Source organism: Coregonus lavaretus (genome assembly GCF_964263955.1).
Source record: "Coregonus lavaretus genome assembly, chromosome: 4".
Taxonomy (NCBI): Eukaryota; Metazoa; Chordata; class Actinopteri; order Salmoniformes; family Salmonidae; genus Coregonus; species Coregonus lavaretus.
This window is the reverse complement of record NC_139991.1, coordinates 70,132,646-70,156,653: the sequence shown is the minus strand read 5'-3', so window position 1 is coordinate 70,156,653 and position 24,008 is coordinate 70,132,646. Positions and strand designations below refer to the sequence as shown.

The window sequence follows — 24,008 nt, the reverse complement described above, 5'->3', positions numbered from 1 at the left end:
CTCAGATTACAACCCCTCACTTTCAGGTATTTGAAAAGGAAATCATCTCCCAAATATCACTTTTTCTAAAACAAGCCATAGAAAGTTGGTTGCAATTTCAATTTAATCCTCCAGGCTTGACAGAACAAATATTGCAATAAATATTGTGGTTAAACTCAAATATACTAATTGATAAAAAACCGTTCTTTTTTGAGAAAATGTTTAAAAAAGGTATAATCTTCGTAAATTATATTATCGTTAGGAATGGTGGAGTTATGTCGCACATGCAGCTAACAAAAACATATGGAAATGTCTGCTCTACCCAAAATTACAACCAAATAATTTCAGCATTACTGCAAAAATGGAAGAGAAAAGTGGAAGGAGGAAAAAGTAAGGAACTTGTCTGTCGGCCTTGCATTAAAGCACATAATTGGTTAAAGAAAATTGTGATAAATAACAAAGTTTACCAGTTTCATTTAAGGACCAAAAGATTGACAGCCGTCCCATATAGATTGCAAAATAGTTGGGAAGAGATTTTTGACTTACCGATTCCATGGCATAGTGTTTATGAACTGATACGCAAAACGACGCCGGATTCAAAACTTAGAATTTTTCGATTTAAATTATTGTATAAAATTCTTGCTACCAATAGAATGTTATTTGTATGGGGGATACAATCTTCCCAGCTCTGCAGATTTGGCTGTGAAGAGACAGAATCATTAGATCATTTGTTTTGGTACTGTCCATTTGTAGCTTGTTTCTGGACACAGGTCCAGGAATGGCTGAAGGATTGCAATATTTGCATGGAGCTAACCCTGCAGATAGCACTACTGGGTGGTCTGAAAAGTCATAGTCAATCGATCAATAATATAATCATACTTTTAGCAAAAATGTTTATTTTCAATTCACAAACTGTAGAAACAATGAGAATAGAAAGGTTCAGAACTTTTGTAAAACATCACAGTACAGTTAAAAAATATATGGCAAATGGAAATCCAATATGGATGGTGTTAAGAGATAGATGGGAGGTGTTGAATGGAGCTGAAGGATGGGACTAATAACAACAACTAATAATAACAAGATAACTTGTGTAAGACATGTTGTGTCCATAATAAGTATATTTACATTTTAGTCATTTAGCAGATGCTCTTATCCAGAGCGACTTACAGTTAGTGAGTGCATACATTATTTATATTTTTTTCATACTGGCCCCCCGTGGGAATCGAACCCACAACCCTGGCGTTGCAAACGCCATGCTCTACCAACTGAGCTTTTGTGAAAGAGCACAGTTAGAAAGATATGGCATATAGAAGCATACCAGATGGACATCATGAAAATGATCGGAGGAAGTTCAGGAGTAAAAACAAACAAAATATAATTATTGACTGTGTCCATAAAATGTATATAGTATGTATAAGCATGAAGTAGAGGTCTAAGCGTTGTTGTTCACTAGTTTACTCCAATTAGGGAAGGGATGGTGGGGTTGGAAAGTAATAAAGGGAAATATACAGTGGGGGAAAAAAGTATTTAGTCAGCCACCAATTGTGCAAGTTCTCCCACTTAAAAAGATGAGAGAGGCCTGTCATTTTCATCATAGGTACACGTCAACTATGACAGACAAATTGAGAAAAAAAAATCCAGAAAATCACATTGTAGGATTTTTTATGAATTTATTTGCAAATTATGGTGGAAAATAAGTATTTGGTCACCTACAAACAAGCAAGATTTCTGGCTCTCACAGACCTGTAACTTCTTCTTTAAGAGGCTCCTCTGTCCTCCACTCGTTACCTGTATTAATGGCACCTGTTTGAACTTGTTATCAGTATAAAAGACACCTGTCCACAACCTCAAACAGTCACACTCCAAACTCCACTATGGTCAAGACCAAAGAGCTGTCAAAGGACACCAGAAACAAAATTGTAGACCTGCACCAGGCTGGGAAGACTGAATTTGCAATAGGTAAGCAGCTTGGTTTGAAGAAATCAACTGTGGGAGCAATTATTAAGAAATGGGAGACATACAAGACCACTGATAATCTCCCTCGATCTGGGGCTCCACGCAAGATCTCACCCCGTGGGGTCAAAATGATCACAAGAACGGTGAGCAAAAATCCCAGAACCACACGGGGGGACCTAGTGAATGACCTGCAGAGAGCTGGGACCAAAGTAACAAAGCCTACCATCAGTAACACACTATTCCGCCAGGGACTCAAATCCTGCATTGCCAGACGTGTCCCCCTGCTTAAGCCAGTACATGTCCAGGCCCGTCTGAAGTTTGCTAGAGTGCATTTGGATGATCCAGAAGAGGATTGGGAGAATGTCATATGGTCAGATGAAACCAAAATATAACTTTTTGGTAAAAACTCAACTCATCGTGTTTGGAGGACAAAGAATGCTGAGTTGCATCCAAAGAACACCATACCTACTGTGAAGCATGGGGGTGGAAACTTCATGCTTTGGGGCTGTTTTTCTGCAAAGGGACCAGGACGACTGATCCGTGTAAAGGAAAGAATGAATGGGGCCATGTATCGTGAGATTTTGAGTGAAAACCTCCTTCCATCAGCAAGGGCATTGAAGATGAAACGTGGCTGGGTCTTTTAGCATGACAATGATCCCAAACACACCTCCCGGGCAACGAAGGAGTGGCTTCGTAAGAAGCATTTCAAGGTCCTGGAGTGGCCTAGCCAGTCTCCAGATCTCAACCCCATAGAAAATCTTTGGAGGGAGTTGAAAGTCCGTGTTGCCCAGTGACAGCCCCAAAACATCACTGCTCTAGAGGAGATCTGCATGGAGGAATGGGCCAAAATACCAGCAACAGTGTGTAAAAACCTTGTGAAGACTTACAGAAAACGTTTGACCTGTGTCATTGCCAACAAGGGGTATATAACAAAGTATTGAGAAACTTTTGTTATTGACCAAATACTTATTTTCCACCATAATTTGCAAATAAATTCATAAAAAATCCTACAATGTGATTTTCTGGATTTTTTTTTCTCATTTTGTCTGTCATAGTTGACATGTACCTATGATGAAAATTACAGGCCTCTCTCATCTTTTTAAGTGGGAGAACTTGCACAATTGGTGGCTGACTAAATACTTTTTTTCCCCACTGTATATATTTTTAAAGGATATGTTTGTATATATACAGTGGGGAGAACAAGTATTTGATACACTGCCAATTTTGCAGGTTTTCCTACTTACAAAGCATGTAGAGGTCTGTAATTTTTATCATAGGTACACTTCAACTGTGAGAGACGGAATCTAAAACAAAAATCCGGAAAATCACATTGTATGATTTTTAAGTAATTAATTTGCATTTTATTGCATGACATAAGTATTTGATACATCAGAAAAGCAGAACTTAATATTTGGTACAGAAACCTTTGTTTGTAATTACAGAGATCATACGTTTCCTGTAGGTCTTAACCAGGTTTTCACACACTGCAGCAGGAATTTTGGCCCACTCCTCCATACAGACCTTCTCCAGATCCTTCAGGTTTCGGGGCTGTCGCTGGGCAATACGGACTTTCAGCTCCCTCCAAAGATTTTCTATTGGGTTCAGGTCTGGGGACTGGCTAGGCCACTCCAGGACCTTGAGATGCTTCTTACGGAGCCACTCCTTAGTTGCCCTGGCTGTGTGTTTCAGGTCGTTGTCATGCTGGAAGACCCAGCCACAACCCATCTTCAATGCTCTTACTGAGGTAAGGAGGTTGTTGGCCAAGATCTCGCGATACATGGCCCCATCCATCCTCCCCTCAATACGGTGCAGTCGTCCTGTCCCCTTTGCAGAAAAGCATCCCCAAAGAATGATGTTTCCACCTCCATGCTTCACGGTTGGGATGGTGTTCTTGGGGTTGTACTCATCCTTCTTCTTCCTCCAAACACGGCGAGTGGAGTTTAGACCAAAAAGCTCTATTTTTGTCTCATCAGACCACATTACCTTCTCCCATTCCTCCTCTGGATCATCCAGATGGTCATTGGCAAACTTCAGACGGGCCTGGACATGCGCTGGCTTGAGCAGGGGGACCTTGCGTGCGCTGCAGGATTTTAATCCATGACGGCGTAGTGTGTTACTAATGGTTTTTTTGAGACTGTGGTCCCAGCTCAATTCAGGTCATTGACCAGGTCCTGCCGTGTAGTTCTGGGCTGATCCCTCACCTTCCTCATGATCATTGATGCCCCACGAGGTGAGATCTTGCATGGAGCCCCAGACCGAGGGTGATTGACCGTCATCTTGAACTTCTTCCATTTTCTAATAATTGCGCCAACAGTTGTTGCCTTCTCACCAAGCTGCTTGCCTATTGTCCTGTAGCCCATCCCAGCCGTGTGCAGGTCTACAATTGTATCCCTGATGTCCTTACACAGCTCTCTGGTCTTGGCCATTGTGGAGAGGTTGGAGTCTGTTTGATTGAGTGTGTGGACAGGTGTCTTTTATACAGGTAACGAGTTCAAACAGGTGCAGTTAATACAGGTAATGAGTGGAGAACAGGAGGGCTTCGTAAAGAAAAACTAACAGGTCTTTGAGAGCCGGAATTCTTACTGGTTGGTAGGTGATCAAATATTTATGTCATGCAATAAAATGCAAATTAATTACTTAAAAATCATACAATGTGATTTTCAGGATTTTTGTTTTAGATTCCGTCTCTCACAGTTGAAATGTACCTATGATAAAAATTACAGACCTCTACATGCTTTGTAAGTAGGAAAACCTGAAAAATCGGCAGTGTATCAAATACTTGTTCTCCCCACTGTATGTATATCCGTATGTGTATGTATGTGTATATATATATGCTAGAAAAAGAAAAAAAAACATATGGGGGATTGGAAGTGATGCAGACAATTACATTGATGGAAGTTACAATCTATCTGCAATATTAAAGATGATCTACCCCCTAAAAAAAAAAAAAACTGCAGACTGCAGACCCTGATTTAGCCGACTGCAGTAAAAGGTTAAAGCTGCACTATGCAAAAATCGTTCCACCATTTCCTGGTTGCTAAAATTATAATAGTTTGCCTCATTTCAGTTTATGTGGCAAAACAAGTACATATAGTGTAAAGAATCATTGTACCATATAAACCACTGTGAAGTATGTTTTCCATAACCAAAAATATTGTATTTTCAGCTGTTTGGAGCTAGTTTACAAAACTGAAAGTAAGAGGCAAAAAGGAAACTTAAGAACGGGAAGCATAGAAATAGTGCACATAGAACAGATTTACATGTGTCATTTAGCAGAAGTTCTTATCCAGAGCAATTAGGGTTAAGTGCCTTGCTTAAGGGCACATCAACAGATTTTTCACCTAGTCGTCTCGGGGATTAGAACCAGAAACCTTTTGGTTACTGGCACAACACTCTTACCCACTAAGCTACCTGCCGCCCTAGACCGCTTCTTAGACTTGCTTTCAATGAGAATGACAGATCTATAACTCACATTTCTATGTGAGTTTGGTCAGGTCACCCAAAAAAGTTAAGTATTGCAGCTTTAAAGTGGTTTCAGTCTGTTCAGCAAGAAGAGATGTATGGGTGTGGTACAGAGGCCCAATTGATTGCCCTGGAGCTTCCTTAGTTAATGGTCACTGTAGTGCAATTTCGGATCAAAGCACAAGCTGCCCAGCTAGGTAGCCTTTATAGGAAAAATAACTATTGTTTTAAAAGTAAAACAACCCTGCATGATCACTCTTCATTATGAGGACCAATGGAAAGCTCGGAGACCTAATATGAGTGCCATTAAAGTAAAATAAAAATATATTTCAACTGAAAAAACATACCCTGCCATTATCAGAGTATGTCTGGTGCAGTTGAGAAACGTGTCTGTTTCATATGCTATTTTTTACTCATAATGGATGGATAATTACACAGAGAGGAGATGGACTATTCTCACCTGCGTAGATATCTATATGAGAGGAATATTGCTTCTAGAGTTTTTATATCAAATCAGGAAATTGGTTTGCCTCACCCACCCAATGGAAGAACAGTGTTTCAGAGTCCAATATGACATTTAAGCCTCTGTTTTGTAGATTTGAAAATGCATGACTGTATACAAATTGTTTTGACAGAGTGTTTTATCAATCCAAATATCCATAGACTGACATACTGTATTTTGAGAAACCTGTGCGTAATTTCACTGACTCCATCGTTGACACGTATTTGATTGATTACTATCTTCCATGGACTATATCAGTAGAAGCCTATCAATGAGAAATATATAGTCCTAATCAAATACAAACAGACCGAGTAAAAATATATTTATTCGTTATTTTAAAAATAGACCAATACTCTCCAATTGTTTCTCTAGAAAAATCGATTTATAAAACGCATTACTGGCGCAAATTCGGGGGTGGGGGGGGGGGTGGGCTGAACTACGGTGATTTCCTTTACCAGTTCAGTCCATAAACTCGAGCACAGACAGCAGACGCGCGAGGCGCAAGCGGTTGGAGCCTGTCTCCCCTCCTTGCCAATTTCATTGAACCGAGGACTGCATTGTTACCATTTGTGAAGACCCAAGTTAACCTTTTATTCTCAACAGTTCTTCCTTTTCGTCCTTGTCTTGTATCTTCAATATGTGCTGATATTAAAGGGGAGAGGGGAAGGTAGAATGGGCGAAACCCTCTGGTTCCCTTTGTAACTCTGGAAATGGATCCGACGTTCTCGCAGGGAGACAAAGGTATAAACTCAATGTTTTCACATAAATAGTTGTGAATATTTTCTTATTTGTCCTGTTCATTTCTCAAAGCTTTTGTTGTTTGTTTTGTGTATTGATAAGATACTCTCCAGCAGTGTCTGAATTGCCTGTGACAGGTTCGTCAGCATCGATATCGTCTTTTCACTTGTTGAGTGAATTTGAGATTGAGCATATGCGTGAGGTGAGGTCACCGCAGTAGATGGATTAAAACATTGCTATAATTATAGGTTATTTTAGGCTGAAGGTTCAATCGCCACCTAAATAAATGTCGTTACATTTGATATTGTAGCCTACCCCTGTGACTAGGCTATCCGTTTTAAGTGTTGCATTGGGTGTTAGCCTATTTGTTGTGACTAACTTTTGAATGGATATTTTAAATATTTAATTCCAATATTCATTATAAGCACCTTGATTTGATGAAGTCGCATTTTCCAAAGGTTACTGCATTGAATTCCAATTGGAAATCGAATTAACCATGTATTAATCAAAGTAGCCTGTATATTTATATCCTATAGCTATGCAGAGGGCAGCCATCTGGACTTCTGAATTAATTTTCCGCATATTATAAATGGCATTCTTTTTGGTCTGTTTTTAGACTTATGTATTCATAATTCCTATTTGATGCCCTATTGATGACCTGCATGAAGGCAAGCCTTTTGTATGACCAGATGCCAGAACATTTCAAGATACTGAATACCAGTAGGCTACTGTGGTATATATTTATATCTATGTATGTATCTTTATATGTATGTGTGCTTTGATGACAGAAAACTGCAATGGCTTAGACTTAACATGTTATGGACACACCTGGATGTGTATTTGGTCCATTTTATTCTGTGGATCACTGAGGCAGAATCATATTTAAAATTAAAAACTGTCACCACTCATGAGATTAAGCTGTCTGGTGCAGTAGCCAGCTTTGGTTCTATACTCTAAATGCTACATAATAGCTTGACATTTTCCACATTTTGTTAAGTTACAACCTTATTCTAAAATTGATTAAATTGTTTTTCCCCTCATCAGTCTACACACAATACCCCATAATGACAAAGCAAAAACAGGTTTTTAGAAATTTTGGCAAATTTCTTAAAAATAGAAAACGGAAATATCAAATGTACATACACTACTAGTCAAAAGTTTGGACACACCTACTCATTCAAGGGTTTTTCTTTTTTTAAACTATTTTTTACATTGTATAATAATAGTGAAGACATATGGAATCAATACTATGAAATAACACATATGGAATCATGTAGTAAACAAAAAAGTGTTAAACATATCAAAGTATATTTTATATTTGAGAATCTTCAAATAGCCACCCTTTGCCTTGATGACAGCTTTGCACACTCTTGGCATTATCTCAACCAGCTTCACCTGGAATGCTTTTCCAACAGTCTTAAAGGAGTTCCCACATATGCTGAGCACTTGTTGGCTGCTTTTCCTTCACTCTGCCATCCAACTCATCCCAAACCATCTCAATTGGGTTGAGGTTGGGGGATTGTGGAGGCCAGGTCATCTGATGCAGCACTCCATCACTCTCCTTCTTGGTCAAATAGCCCTTACACAGCCTGGAGGTGTGTTGGGTCATTGTCCTGCTGAAAAACAAATTATAGTCCCACTAAGCCCAAACCAGATGGGATGGCGTATCGCTGTAGAATGCTGTGGTAGCCATACTGGTTGTGTGCCTTGAATTCTAAATAAATCACAGACCGTGTCAGCAGCAAAGCACCCCCCACACCATAACACCTACTCCTCCATGCTTTACGGTGGGAAATACACATGCAGAGATCATCCACACCACGTCTCACAAAGACACGGCGGTTGGAACCAAAAATCTCAAATTTGGACTCCAGACCAAAGGACAAATTTCCACCGGTCTAATGTCCATTGCTCGTGTTTCTTGGCCCAAGCAGGTCTCTTCTTATTATTGGTGTCCTTTAGTAGTGGTTTCTTTGCAGCAATTCGACCATGAAGGCCTGATTCACACAGTCTCCTCTGAACAGTTGATGCTGAGATGTGTCTGTTACTTGAACTCTGTAAAGCATTTATTTGGGCTGCAATTTCTGAGGCTGGTAACTCTAATGATCTTATCCTCTGCAGCAGAGGTAACTCTGGGTCTTCCATTCCTGTTGCGGTCCTCATGAGAGCCAGTTTCATCATAACGCTTGATGGTTTTTGCGAAAACTTTCAAAGTTCTTGACATTTTCCGTATTGACTGACCTTCATGTCTTAAAGTAATGATGGACTGTCGTTTCTCTGTGCTTATTTGAGCTGTTCTTGCCATAATATGGACTTGGTCTTTTACCAAATAGGGCTATCTTCTGTATACCCCCCCTACCTTGTCACAACATAACTGATTGGCTCAAACGCATTAAGAAGGAAATAAATTCCACAAATTAACTTTTAAGAAGGCACACCTGTTAATTGAAATGCATTCCAGGTGACTACCTCATGGTTGAGAGAATGCCAAGAGTGTGCAAAGCTGTCATCAAGGCAAAGGGTGGCTATTTGAAGAATCTGAAATATAACATATATTTTGATTTGTTTAACACTTTTTTGGTTACTAGATGATTCATAGTTTTGATATTTTCACTACTATTCTACAATGTAGAAAATAGTAAAGATAAAGAAAAACCCTGGAATGAGTAGGTGTGTCCAAACCTTTGACTAGTACTGTAAGTATTCAGACCCTTTACTGAGTACTTTGTTGAAGCACCTTGGAAGGTGAATCTTCGGCCAAGTCTGAGGTCCTGAGCGGTCTGGAGCAGGTTTTCATAAATGATCTCTCTGTACTTTTCTCCGTTCATCTTTCCCTCGATCCTGACTAGTCTCCCAGTCCCTGCCACTGAAAAACATCCCCACAGCATGATGCTGCCACCACCATGCTTCACCGTAGGGATGGTGCCAGGTTTCCTCCAGACATGACGTTTGGCATTCAGGCCAAAGAGTTCAATCTTGGTTTTATCAGACCACATAATCTTGTTTCTCATGGTCTGAGAGTCCTTTAGGTGCCTTTTGGCAAACTCCAAGTGAGCTGTCATGTGCCTTTACTGAGGAGTGGCTTCCGTCTGGCCACTCTACCATAAAGGCCTGATTGGTGAAGTGCTGCAGAGATGGTTGTCCTTCTGGAAGGTTCTCCCATCTCCACAGAGGAACTCTGGAGCTCTGTCAGAGTGACCATCGGGTTCTTGGTCACCTCCCTGACCCAGGCCCTTCTCCCCTTATTGCTCAGTTTGGCCGGGTGGCCAGCTCTAGGAGGAGTCTTGGTGGTTCCAAACTTCTTCCATTTAAGAATGATGGAGGACACTGTGTTTTTGGGGACCTTCAATGTTGCAGACATTTTTTGGTACCCTTCCCCAGATCTGTGCCTCGACCAAATCCTGTCTCGGAGCTCTACGGATAATTCCTTCGACCTCATGGCTTGGTTTTTGCTCTGACATGCACTGTCAACTGTGGGACCTTATATACACAGGTGTGTGCCTTTCCAAATCATGTCCAATCAATTGAATTTACCACAGGTGGACTCCAATAAAGTTGTAGAAACATCTCAAGGGTGATCAATGAAACAGGATGCACCTGAGCTCAATTTCGAGTCTCATAGCAGGGTCTGAATACGTATGTAAATAAAGTATTAATGTTTTATTTATTTTGATAAATTTGCAAAAGTTTCTAAAAACCTGTTCTCACTTTGTCATTATGGGGTATTGTGTGTTGATTTATGAGAAAAAATATATATTTAATCAATTTTAGAATAAGGCTGTAAGGTAACAAAATGTGGAAAAAGTCAAGGGGTCTGAATACTATCTGCACGTTGTCATTAATCTATCTATACTGTACATTGTCATTAATCTAATCACCAAATCATGAAATCAATAATGTTGTTATTTGCACCTCTCGCCGGTTGAATATTTATTTCAAATATTTTTCTAATAGGTGAGGTGTACGTGAATTGAAAACCAATGGAATATTCCCAAAAGTGCAAATTCTGCTTGCGCAGTAAGCTAAATTAAGTACACCTCAGGTATATTCAGATTTGTGAAAATACTGTAAGTATTCGATGCAGGTCTAGTTATAGCACAAATAGGGTTATTATTCAACCTTTAGGAATTGTCTCTCTGCAGTTGTCCAAAGGGAATCTCACTTGGCAGAGAGAGCAAACCTTACTGATGTATTGTAGCCTAATATAAGCTGCTCACACATCCTAAATGCTGCAAAGTTATGTTATGTTATTATTGTAGCTAGATAATGATCAGATAGTATAGACCTGACCTTTCTCTCAAATTACTGTTCCTAGATGTACAGTCGTGGTCAAAAGTTTTAAGAATGACAAATACTAATTTTCACAAAGTCTGCTGCCTCAGTTTTGATGATGGAAATTTGCATACACTCCAGAATGTCATGAAGAGTGATCAGATGAATTGCAATTAATTGCAAAGTCCCTCTTTGCCATGAAAATGAACATAATCCCAAAAAACATTTCCACTGCGTTTCAGCCCTGCCACAAAAGGACCAGCTGACATCATGTCAGTGATTCTCTCGTTAACACAGGTGAGAGTGTTGACGAGGACAAGGCTGGAGATCACTCTGTCATGCTGATTGAGTTAGAATAACAGACTGGAAGCTTTAAAAGGAGGGTGGTGCTTGAAATCATTGTTCTTCCTCTGTTAACCATGGTTACCTGCAAGGAAACACATGCCGTCATCATTGCTTTGCACAAAAAGGGCTTCACAGGCAAGGATATTGCTGCTAGTAAGATTGCACCTAAATCAACCATTTATCGGCTCATCAAGAACTTCAAGGAGAGAGGTTCAATTGTTGTAAAGAAGGCATCAGGGCACCCAAGAAAGTCCAGCAAGCGCCAGGACCGTCTCCTAAAGTTGATTCAGCTGCGGGATCGAGGCACCAACAGTGCAGAGCTTGCTCAGGAATGGCAGCAGGCAGGTGCGAGTGCATCTGCACGCACAGTGAGGCGAAGACTTTTGAGGATGGCCTGGTGTCAAGAAGGGCAGCAAAGAAGCCACTTCTCTCCAGGAAAAACATCAGGGACAGACTGATATTCTGCAAAAGGTACAGGGATTGGACTGCTGAGGACTGGGGTAAAGTCATTTTCTCTAATGAATCCCCTTTCCGATTGTATGGGGCATCCGGAAAACACCTTGTCCGGAGAAGACAAGGTGAGCGCTACCATCAGTCCTGTGTCATGCCAACAGTAAAGCATCCTGAGACCATTCATGTGTGGGGTTGCTTCTCAGCCAAGGGAGTGGGCTCACTCACAATTTTGCCTAAGAACACAGCCATGAATAAAGAATGGTACCAACACATCCTCCAAGAGCAACTTCTCCCAACCATCCAAGAACAGTTTGGTGACGACCAATGCCTTTTCCAGCATGATGGAGCACCTTGCCATAAGGCAAAGTGATAACTAAGTGGCTTGGGGAACAAAACATCAACATTTTGGGTCCATGGCCAGGAAACTCCCCAGACCATAATCCCATTGAGAACTTGTGGTCGATCCTCAAGAGGCGGGTGGACAAACAAAACCCCACAAATTCTGACAAACTCCAAGCATTGATTATGCAAGAATGGGCTGCCACAGCATGCCAGGGCGGATTGCAGAGGTCTTGAAAAAGAAGGGTCAACACTGCAAATATTGACTCTTTGCATAAACTTAATGTAATTGTCAATAAAAGCCTTTGACACTTATGGAATGCTTGTAATTATACTTCAGTATACCATAGTAACATCTGACAAAAATATCTCATAACACTGAAGCAGCGAACTTTGTGAAGACCAATACTTGTGTCATTCTCAAAACTTTTGACCACGGCTGTAGAGATCACCTTGCTTGTCAGGATAAGTATTTCAGATAAGATGTTGAGGGTATTTCATATAAGCTGTTGAGGGTATTTCAGATAAGCATACAGTGCCTTCAGAAAGTATTCACACCCCTAGACTTTTTCCACATTTTGTTGATTAAATTGAGATGTTGTGTCACTGGCCTACACACTATACCCCATAATGTCAAAGTGGAATTATGTTTTTAGAAATGTTTACAAATTAATAAAAAATAAAAAGCTTAAATGTCTTGAGTCAATAAGTATTCAACCCCTTTGTTATGGCAAGCCTAAATAATTTCAGGAGTAAAAATCTGCTTAACAAGTCACATAATAAGTTGCATGGACTCTGTGCAATAATAGTGTTTAACATGATTTTTTAATGACTACCTCATCTCTGTACCCCACACATACAATTATCTGTAAGGTCCTTCAGTTGAGCAGTGAATTTCAAACACAGATTTATCCACGAAGACCAGGGTTGGTTTTCCAATGCCTCGCAAAGAAGGGCACCTATTGGTAGATGGGTCAAATTAAAAAAGCAAACATTGAATATCCCTTGGAGCATGGTGAAGATATTAATTACACTTTGAATGGTGTATCAATACACCCAGTCACTAGAAAGATACAGGTGTCCTTCCTAACTCAGTTGCCGGAGAGGAAGGAAACCGCTCAGGGATTTCAGCATGAGTCCAATTGTGACTTTAAAACAGTTACAGAGTTTAATGGCCGTGATAGGAGAAAACTGAGGATGGGTCAACATTGTAGTTACTCCACAAAACAAACCTAAATGACAGAGTGAAAAGAAGGAAACCTGTACAGAATACAAATATTCCAAAACATGCATCCTGTTTGAAACAATGCACTAAAGTAATACTGCAAAACATTTGGCAAATTAATAATATTTTTGTCCTTAATACAGAGCGTTATGTTTGGGGCAAATCCAATACAACACATTACTGTGTACCACCATCCATATTTTCAAACATAGTGGTGGCTGCATCATGTTATGGGTATGCTTGTAATCATTAAGGACTGGGGAGGTTTTCAGGATAAAAAAGAAATGGAATGGAGCTAAGCACAGGAAAAATCGTAGAGGAAAACCTGGTTCAGTCTGCTTTCCAACAAATTCACCTCTCAGCAGGACAATAACCTAAAACACAAAGCCAAAAATACACTGGAGTTGCTTACCAAGACAAATTTGAATGTTCCTGAGTGGCCTAGTTACGGTTTAGACTTAAATCGGCTTGAAAATCTATAGCAAGATGTGAAAATGGCTGTCTGGCAATGATCAACAACCAACTTGACAGAGCTTGAATGATTCTTTAAAGAATAATGTGCAATTATTGTACAATCCAGGTGTGCAAAGCTCTTAGAGACTTACCCAGAAAGGCTCACAGCTGTAATCGCTACCAAAGGTGATTATATGTATTGTCTCAGGGGTGTGAATACATATGTAAATGAGGTATTTCTGTATTTCCTTTTCAATCAATTTGTCAACATTTCTAAAAACATGTTTTCACTTTGTCATTGTGTGTAGATGAGCGAGAATGTTTTTATTTTTTTTAATCCATTTTGAATTCAGGCTGTAACACAACAAAATGTGGAATAAGTCAAGGCGTATGAATACTTTCTGATGGTAGTGTAGGCACTGCTGCTGTAATTTACGACAATGAATAGGCTACTTTCATCTATGCAGTGTATGCATATTCACAGTGCTGGGTCTCTCCCTGCATTCTTGTGCCATGTTTGGTATGCTTACCATGGCAATCTTAAACTTACATCCCCATATATGCTAAATCTAGATTCATTTTCCATGTCAAAGATGATTGGGATAGTTGGGTAACAACTAGTTTGTCCTGTAGAGATATTTAATAAAGTACGCCTAGTGTGTGTGGGTGTGTGCGTGTGTGTGTGTGTGTGTGTATGTGATGAGAGAGAGAGACAGGTGCCAGCATACGGCTTGTTTTATTTATGCATGGCTCGCCTGATTACAATAATTTAAGTCTGTCTGTTGCCACCAGCCAAAGGCAAAATATTACTAAAATAATTGCCATTCCCAAGCTCACTTGTCTCACAAATGAACGGTAGAAAGATTGACATTTTATTTTCTAAAGGTCAAACTAGATGCTCTATCTCTACAGCTTGTGAATCATAGCACTGCAAGACACTCCCATTCTGTCTTGTGAATCATAGCACTGCATGACACTCCCACTCTGTCTTGTGAATCATAGCACTGCAAGACACTCCCACTCTGTGTATGTCCAAAACCTCTCACTGCAGCTATCTGTATCCAGTTCGCAGGAAGGATTAAAAAAAATAATACATTGTGGCAAAATCCTGTGGTCAAAGTGGACCCTTACCACAAGCCAAATTTATTAAAATAGATATCAGCAGAAATACATAATTTCAATATATTACTGTATTGCAGTACTCGGCAGCTCTACTGCACAAGTTATTCAAAGTTAACTGTTATACATGAAAGAATGTTATGATCCCTGATAAACATTGCTCAGATGCTACTGGTGGTCTGATTGATTGTACTCAACATGTAAGCACAGTATTTCTTTATAAATCCTAAGTCACACAATCAATCACTGTTTGTTATGAAATGGAGTGGATCTTAAAGGTATTCAGATTCATGGTTAAATTATTGCTACATATAAAGCATATGCATTTTTCCCTTGTAGTCATTCTTACAGTAAATGCAGTCAAAAGCTATTAGCCAATTAGCCAGGCAGCTTGGTGGATCCTGGGATCAATGATTGGGACATCGCTGGATCAGATACTGAGTTGGAATGCTTTCATTCGAGTAGTCTCATTGAGTATGTTTACATTCATTCAATAATAGGATATTTGTGAATACTCTGATTAATATGATAGTTTGATTAAAACATTGTCATGCTTTGCAAGAAGAAAGAATTCCCTAATAATCCTGTTTACATGGACAGCTTATAATCAGGCTGCCTGATGGGACTTAACCAATCAAAACAAACGTTCTATCACAGCAATCCTATAATGTTTTGGAAGCCTTTTTGATTCTGGCTCCGGAAATATGTATGTGAAACCTATTTCTTAGATGCATACTTTCGAATAATCTGAATTCAATTCACATGCACCAAAGAGGGAAGCTCGTGCTGCTCATGATAGCGCGTGTGCAGATCAACTACACCGCAGGAACTCTGATTAAGGTATCCCAATAATTCAAAAGATTGCAAAATAATCAAGGTTTTAATCCGTTTATGCTTACTTCGCTTATTACCTTACGCTGATTAAGATAATCATGACTAATGCCAAACTCGCAGAATTGTCATAATCAGTATATAATCGATATGATCAGTTAATATCGAATTATTAGTGTGCATGTAAACATACTCACTGTGGAGATCGGTGGGCTACAGTATCAGACAGAAGGACACCTTATTCACATTGTCAAAATGATTGGTCTATATGATCCGCAGCTCGTGGCTGTCTGAGAGTCCACAGCTGGCTTTGTGCTCATTGAAGAGCTTGGCCAGGGCCTCCATGTAGAGGGCATGATAGTGGTCCACCTCCTCCTGGGTGGGGCAAGGCTGCTTTGGCACTGGGATAGGACTACCCACGACAATGGTGACAGGGCAGTGGTAAGGCATCCAGAACCAGCGTTCACCCATGAACAGACATGGGGCAAAGCCCATGATCTTCTTAAAGAGTTGCTGTAACCTCCAGCCCACACTGCCTTCTGAGAAGGTCACCTGGCGGAACATATCGTTCTCCCCATACGAGTAGACGGGCACCAGGTCAGCCCCAAACTCCAGGGCCACCTTGACGAAGCCTTTCCTCTGCTTCATAACCACAGCGTTGACCCCAGGCAGACTCAGCAGAGACTCAGCAGCGCCCCCTATAACAATCACCAGCGCATTGCCTTTCCCACTTTTAGACAGAAGGTGCTTGAGACTGGGCTTGCTGACTGGACAACAACCTGTGGCCATGACATATTCCCTGTAGAGGGGGATCTGGAAGAGGCCACCCAGGATGCAGAGACAGGAGCGCACCCCAGGGAAGAGGTCCATAAAGCCACAGGCCTCAGTGGTGAAAGCAGTAAAGGCTCCGAGACTCAAGACCCCGTGAGGATGACACCCTAAGATGTAGTTCTTGTTTGGGTTCAACTCCGCTGTCTTCACCAACTTCATTGGGAAGTAGTCCCTTACGAGCTTCCACACTTTCCAGTTTCTCACAAATGCAGTTCTCCTGCCCCCTCTTTCGGGTGTGTGTCGGTCCTTTAACTGCCATATGAAGTAGACAGTAGGCAGCAGCCACAGAGAGGTAAACATAAGATACACCATCAACCCAATACAAACCGGACCTAAGAGGGGGACTGTCAGCACCGCTTGCAAAACACTGATATTCTCCAGGAAATCCTTCCATTTAGTCTTTTCCTGCTTCATCCCTGCAACCTTTTCTGTAGTTTTCCCAAAGTTGTTCTCCACGAACAAGTGCAACTTTCTGGAGAGCACCAGTACCCTGTGTGAATGTACTTTGATCACAGTTCCAGTGAGGCTGCAGATAACGATCACTTCCACTCCCTCAACACTATGATAAACATGACAGAGTCCAATGTCTTTAACCATTTACAGTGCACCAAGTTAATAGTAACTATATTAACAATACTATTATCGTAACTCAAGATAATCTGTTTATGAGAACACATCTCGGAGAGGAAGATTATGTCCCTTGGTGAGTTCCCGGCAGTGGCGGCTGGTGAAAAATATTCTCGGTGGGGCTGTGCCATACTTTTTTTTTCCTGTAACCATCGCGATATATTTTAACACAAACTGCAGGACAGCAGTGCTCAGTGAAACATTCAGTAATTATTTAATGCCAATATTAAAAAGTTGAGGCATTCTTACACAAAAACATATTACACAAACCCAAGCCTTTCATTTGCATTTAAAGTGAACTTTTCACCATTGGTAGTAAACAGGCAACGCAACAGGCATGCTGTCAGAACAGAGTGGAAAGTGGACAATAACATGAAATTATTATAAAGTTTATAGGAAATCTTACACTGTATAAAAGGATGTATAATATAGAAATGGATATCAAGTGGATGAACTCAAACCTTTGACTGGAAGAATAGCATACAGTATTTTATGATCATACTAAATGTGACTAATTGTTAATGTGCTCCAGAACTGCAACAATTAATTGATACAAACAACATATATACAGTAATATTAGCAAAGACACTATTAAGACTTTCTAGAGTACCATATATAACTGGATTTTTTATGCTAAGGTCAACTATATACAAAGAAACATGCGGCCAGAGCTGCTCTGTGTGTGTGTGTCTGTCATCTTATTTGTACAGGAATTTTGCCCGTCTGTCCTTCTGAGTGGCAAACCTCTCAATGACCCTTTGATTAAAGTCAGGAATGTCCCTGACAAGTTTCTTCTCCATGGAGAGCATGGCCAGAGCGTTCAGGCGATCCTGTGTCATGCTGTTTCTCAGGAAGGTCTTGATCCTTTTCAGTGTAGAGAAACACCTTTCTGACTCAGCAGTTGTCATGGGTGTGGTGATGAGGATCTTGAGGAGGCTGGCAGTCTCTGTGAAAGTGCTCTGAAGGTTGTTCTCCATGAAGAACTGGTACAGGGGCACTGCACCACTACAAGCCTTGAACTCACTGTTCTCATAGATGAGGGACAGTTCGGTTTTGAGCTTGGCCTTGTTCAACATGGGGTACGCCTCCACGGTTGTTTCAAGCGCTGTATCGGGGAACTTCACACTGTGTTGTGGGAACAACTCTCCGTGCAATAGTGTTGCGCTGATGAGGTGCTGGGTGAAGGAGAACCTCTCTTTGGCATGACTCAGGATGGTATCACATACCTGTAAAAGATACATCATCAGCTTTAATTTGCAATTAAGCTATTTTGATGCAAGTGATCCTGACTGACACATGCCTATGTCCAACTCAAGTATATGATTACCAAGGTGCTGATTGTTCAGGGTTTTGGCTACATACTACCAGGCCTGAAAATAGTTCTAGGGGAAAACACTGACAATTACATCACAACTTACCTCTATAGCCAACCTCTGTTGTTCTCCTGGTCCCAGCATCCTCCGTCGCTTGATGGGCTGTTGCTGCTCGTCAGATGCGCTGTCCCCACACAAAGAGGGAATTGAGGCCCTGGGTCCAAAAAATAAAGTTTAATTTGATAACTTGCAATCAGACTTCTTAACTCACTGTAATTCCCCCTCAACACACAACCAGTGACTTTTATATATATATATATATATATATATATATATATATATATATAGACAGACAGACAGACAGACAGACAGATAGTGTGTATATACACACAAACTATGTCTAGTAACTGCTTTTAACCTGTGATGTACATAATTAACTGATGTTATTACGTTTTAAAGCCTTTTTCTATTACATTTGTGAGAGGGATGCAACATCATTTTGTTCTGCTGTGCACTTAGCAATAAAGTTAATCTTCAATAACAACTAGGCCTCTTCTAGAAATTGACCTGGTGGACACCTGAATAATTATTACAAACTGTGTAGTACTTTCCTGCATTATTATCAACGTCTGATTGTGTCTTCTCTTTCCTTTTAAAATACTAAAACAAATATAATTGTGACGGCTCTATGATAATCACTCACTTTGATGACCAGACACATTTAGGCTTTTAAACTGTTGTAAGTGAACTATTCATCTTTCTAACAACATCTTTATCAGCCAATAGTAAATATAGTTATTTACCTGATTGTTAGCATGCTGTCTGTGAACCTCTGGACAAGTGCTTTAATGAAGACAGGGTCGATGTTCCTCTTCTGCAGCTGGCTGAAAAGCATGTCCACATTTGGCATGATCTTGTGGAACAGTGCCAGGAAAAAACAGAAAGCCTCGTCTTCGAGCATCCTCACAAAGCCCCCCGCCTCTCTGACAGTCGGGGCATCAAAGTTCCCAGAGTCTCTGATGGTCTGGAAACACGTTAGGAGGTCATCCCTGTACTCGTACACAGTGTTTACAGCGCGACTGTGGAAGTTCCACCGTGTTGTAGAGGCTCTGGGGAGTCTATGCGTAACCACTTCGTCAAGCACGGTGGTTCGCTTGGGAGACCTGGAGAAGAAAGCAGAAAATCCTGCAAGGTCGGAAAAGAAAGTGCCGATCCTGGGGATGCGTGAAGTAGCCTGCTGCATGATGAGGTTCAGCTGATGTGCATAGCAGTGGACGTAGTGCGCATTTTCGTACACATCCACTATTTTACGCTGCACTCCGCCGGTGGCTCCCCTCATCACACTTGCTCCGTCGTAAGCCTGGGCAATAAGTTTGGCCTTTTGTCCATGTGAGAGTATGGTGCTGAGCCTCTCCAGCAGCGCTGTAGCGATGGTGTCGGCGGTTGCGTTCTCGATCAAAATGAACTCGAAAAAACGCTCTTGGACGTTACTTTTAGCATCGATGTAGCGTATCACAAGCACCAACTGGCAGTGGGTGGAAACGTCAGTCGTCTCGTCAGCTTGAATGGCGATAAAATCAGCACTCTTTACTTCCTCCAGGATGTAATCCTTAAGCACTGACAACATACAGTCCAACAGCTCGTTCTGTATCGTCTTTGACGTGCCCTTAAAAACGGTAGCTGTCTTCAGGTGCTCCTCCAGCACACTGTCGAGGGAGGCAACAAAATCCACTAAGCCCCGGAAAATGCCGGGGTTGTCCGAGGAGTCAGTCTCCTCGTGCCCACGCAAGGCCAACTCAAAAGCCCCACAGAACTTCACACAATCGATAATTTTGGATAGAATGTGCCTGTTTTTATCCACCTCCTCATTGTGTTTCCTCACCGCAATCCTGTGGCCGTCATCCAGCTGCGTAGCAATGTTCACCCTTCCTAATACAGCTAGCTTTACAGAGTTGTCCATGTGTGCCCTGGTGTTCTCATGTTTCTTTACCTTCTCTGACAGGTGCTTCATATCCCTCACTCCGGTACCTGTCCATGCTGAATCTGACCCCGTCGTTTTAAAAAGCAAGCACGGAAAGCAAAATAAAGCATTAGCATCAGTGCAGCCAGCTAGCCAAGCCTTCCTGGTGTACCAGCTACGGGAGAAGCCGCGCATATACTGCTTCCCTTTCTCGCTAGCCTGCTGTCTGATTGAGAGGTCAGGTTGATCTGGGCCCAGCTCTTTCACCCGAACTTTCTCTGACAAAGTTCTCCTCTCAAACGGATCTTGGAGGAGAGATTTCACCGAGTTAGGGTTGGGTCTTGGAGGAGTAACGTTTGCGCTCGCCATTGTCGTCTAGTAAAAATGGCGCCACTGGAGCCCGGTCCTTATTTTATCAGGGGCGAGCTTGGGGCGATAAAATAATCGCCCTCCTTGGATTCGAATTAAAATCGCTGATTAGCTACATTTTATGTCATACATTCATATCTTAAATTAGCAATTGGCTTAACTGCTACGTAGACCCGCCTCCTCGGGGCACTTTCTGTATCGCCCAGAGCTGACGAGGCGTTTGACAGGCAGAGGAAAGGTTGCGAATATGATTTTCTATCATATCTTACACATATTACTGTGTGCATTCCATATTTCAAACACACAAATATTGACATACTGATGTTTTTATTATTATTATTATTTATTTTATTTATTTTTTATTTTATTTTTTTAAATAATTTTATTTAAGGGGGCGGCGCCCTAGCGCCCTCTATCGGCCAGCCGCCACTGGTTCCCGGATCAGCAGTCAAATCAAAGCCTAGGTTTGAACTCCATAGACTGTTGAGTGACAGCTCACAGCAGACAGACAATGCATGGACTGCTTGGCAAGTTTAGAAAATCATGTCAGTCAGTTGCAATGTTTCAATCTCAAGTATGTTCCAGCGTGGACGAGCATTGAAATCTGACATTATTGGGTGTGATTAAGACATATTCAGCTCGGGCCTACGCATATTACAAGATTATGACATTATATTGATGAGGTTCATTAGACGTCAAACGCTTATCCAGGCACTGAAAAGATCTGATGTTGTGATGTCTTCCTTTTTTTGTGTGTGTTCTATTTCCTCCCCTCCTGATTCTTCAAAGTAGCCACCTTTTGCCTTGATGACAGCTTTGCACACTCTTGGCATTCTCTCAAACAGATTCATGAGGTAGTCACCTGGAATGCATTTCAATTAACAGGTGTGCCTTGTTAAAAGTTAATTTGTGGAATTCCTTTCCTTCTTAATGCGTTTGAGCCAATCAGTTGTGTTGTGACAAGGTAGGGGTGGTATACAGAAGATAGTCCTATTTGGTAAAAGACCAAGTCCATATTATGGCAAGAACAGCTCAAAAAAGCAAAGAGAAACTACATTACTTTAAGACATGAAGGTCAGTCAATCCAGAAAATTTCAAGAACTTTGAACGTTTTTTCAAGTGCAGTCGCAAAAACCATCAAGCGCTATGATGAAACTGGCTCTCATGACGACCGCCATAGGAAAGGAAGACCCAGAGTTACCTCTGCTGCAGAGGATAAGTTCATTAGAGTTACCAGCCTCAGAAATTGCAGCCCAAATAAATGCTTCACGGAGTTCAAGTAACAGACACATCTCAACATCAACTGTTCAGAGGAGACTGCGTGCATCAGGGCTTCATGGTTGAATTGCTGCAACGAAACCACTACTAAAGGACACCAATAAGAAGAAGGGACTTGCTTGGGCCAAGAAACACGAGCAATGGACATTGGAAATCTGTCCTTTGGTCTGATGAGTCCAAATTTGAGATTTTTGGTTCCAACTGCCGTGTCTTTGTGAGACATAGAGTAGGTGAACGGATGATCTCCGCATGTGTGGTTCCCACCGTGAAGCATGGAGGAGGAGGTGTGATGGTGTGGGGGTGCTTTGCTGGTGACAATGTCTGTGATTTATTTAGAATTCAATGCACACTTAACCAGCATGGCTACCACAGCGATACGCCATCCCATCTGGTTTGCGCTTAGTGGGACTATAATTTGTTTTCAACAGGACAATGACCCAACACACCTCCAGGCTGTGTAAGGGCTATTTGACCAAGAAGGAGAGTGATGGAGTGCTGCATCAGATGACCTGGCCTCCACAATCACCTGACCTATAATATAATAATAATATGCCATTTAGCAGACGCTTTTATCCAAAGCGACTTACAGTCATGCGTGCATACATTTTTGTGTATGGGTGGTCCGACCTCAACCCAATTGAGATGGTTTGGGATGAGTTGGACCGCAGAGTGAAGGAAAAGCAGCCAACAAGTGCTCAGCATATGTAGGAACTCCTTCAAGACTGTTGGAAAAGCATTCCAGGTGAAGCTGGTTGAGAAAATGCCAAGTGTGTGCAAAGCTGTCATCAAGGCAAAGGGTGGCTACTTTGAAGAATCTAAAATATATTTTGATTTGTTTAACACTTTTTTGGTTACTGCATGATTCCATATGTGTTATTTCATAGTTTTATTCTACAATGTAGAAAATAGTAAAAATAAAGAAAAACCCATGAATGAGTAGGTGTGTCCAAACTTTTGACTGGTACTGTAGGTGTGTGTGTGTGTGTGTGTGTGTGTGAGATGCATGGTGTGTGTACTATGCTTGTGTGTTTTTGGTTTTACTATCCTTGTGGGGCCAAAAGTCCTCACAGTAAAACAAGGAACATTTGGACAACTGGGGACATTTCGCCATCTGTCCCCACAAGGAAAAATTATATATTTTAGGCTCACGGGTTAGAGTTAGTGTTACAATTAGGGTTAGGGTTTGAGTTAGTGTTAAGGTTAAGGTTAGGGTTAGGTTAAGGGGTTAGGGTTAAGGGTAGGGAAAATAGGATTTTGTTTGGTCCCCACAAGGATAGTAAAACAAATGTGTGTGTTTGTGTGTGTGTGTGTGTGTGTGTGTGTGTGTGTGTGTGTGTGTGTGTGGCATTAGTTCACAGACAAGGAAAGGCAGGATATTTTAACCCATTAAATATCACTTACAGTGCCTTGCAAAAGTATTCATCCCCCTTGGCGTTTTTCCAATTTTGTTGCCTTACAACCTGGAATTAAAATATATTTTTTGGGGGTTTGTATCATTTGATTTACACAACATGCCTACCACTTTGAAGATGCAAAATATTTTTTCTTGTGAAACAAATAAAAAATAAGACAAGCCACGGTACTTCATGCAGAAGTCTCCCCTCACAGTCCAAATGAATATTTTTAAAGGATGAAATCGATGGAATGGATCTTTCCTGGCTCGATTATTGCTGTAGTCAATTAACAATAAATCCCAGTCGAATCTATGTGATTAATAAGTGCACTTACGATCAGTTGTGTAAGGTTTTTTCCTACACAAAGGGTAGAAAGGACAACAAGAACACTTCCCTTATTAAGTATTATTTAGCCTTATGAACATACATATTACCCACTATATGAGACTAAAATTTAAACCATTTATAATGTTTCTTGTAGGAGTTTGCTGACAACAGTCATGACAAAGTCCTCTAACAGGCAAAAGGTACTGCAAGAACACACATACCATTATTGCATTAT

The 24,008-nt window shown here is 41.0% G+C and overlaps 1 protein-coding gene across 1 annotated transcript; it reads right to left on the bottom strand.

Moving 5' to 3' along the window:
* Window positions 1-14,815: 14,815 nt before the first annotated feature.
* LOC311128327 (diacylglycerol O-acyltransferase 2-like) lies at window positions 14,816-16,950 on the bottom strand. Its single transcript, XM_084160434.1, has one exon. The coding sequence runs from the start codon at window positions 16,917-16,919 to the stop codon at window positions 15,939-15,941; it is 981 nt and encodes a 326-aa protein (XP_084016560.1). The 5' UTR covers window positions 16,920-16,950; the 3' UTR covers window positions 14,816-15,938.
* Between the last annotated feature and the right edge of the window lie 7,058 nt (window positions 16,951-24,008).

What these genes read in the sequence shown, in the direction of transcription:
- LOC311128327 (XM_084160434.1), bottom strand. Translation starts at nt 16,919, where the DNA reads ATGAAGCAGGAAAAGACTAAATGGAAGGATTTCCTGGAGAATATCAGT.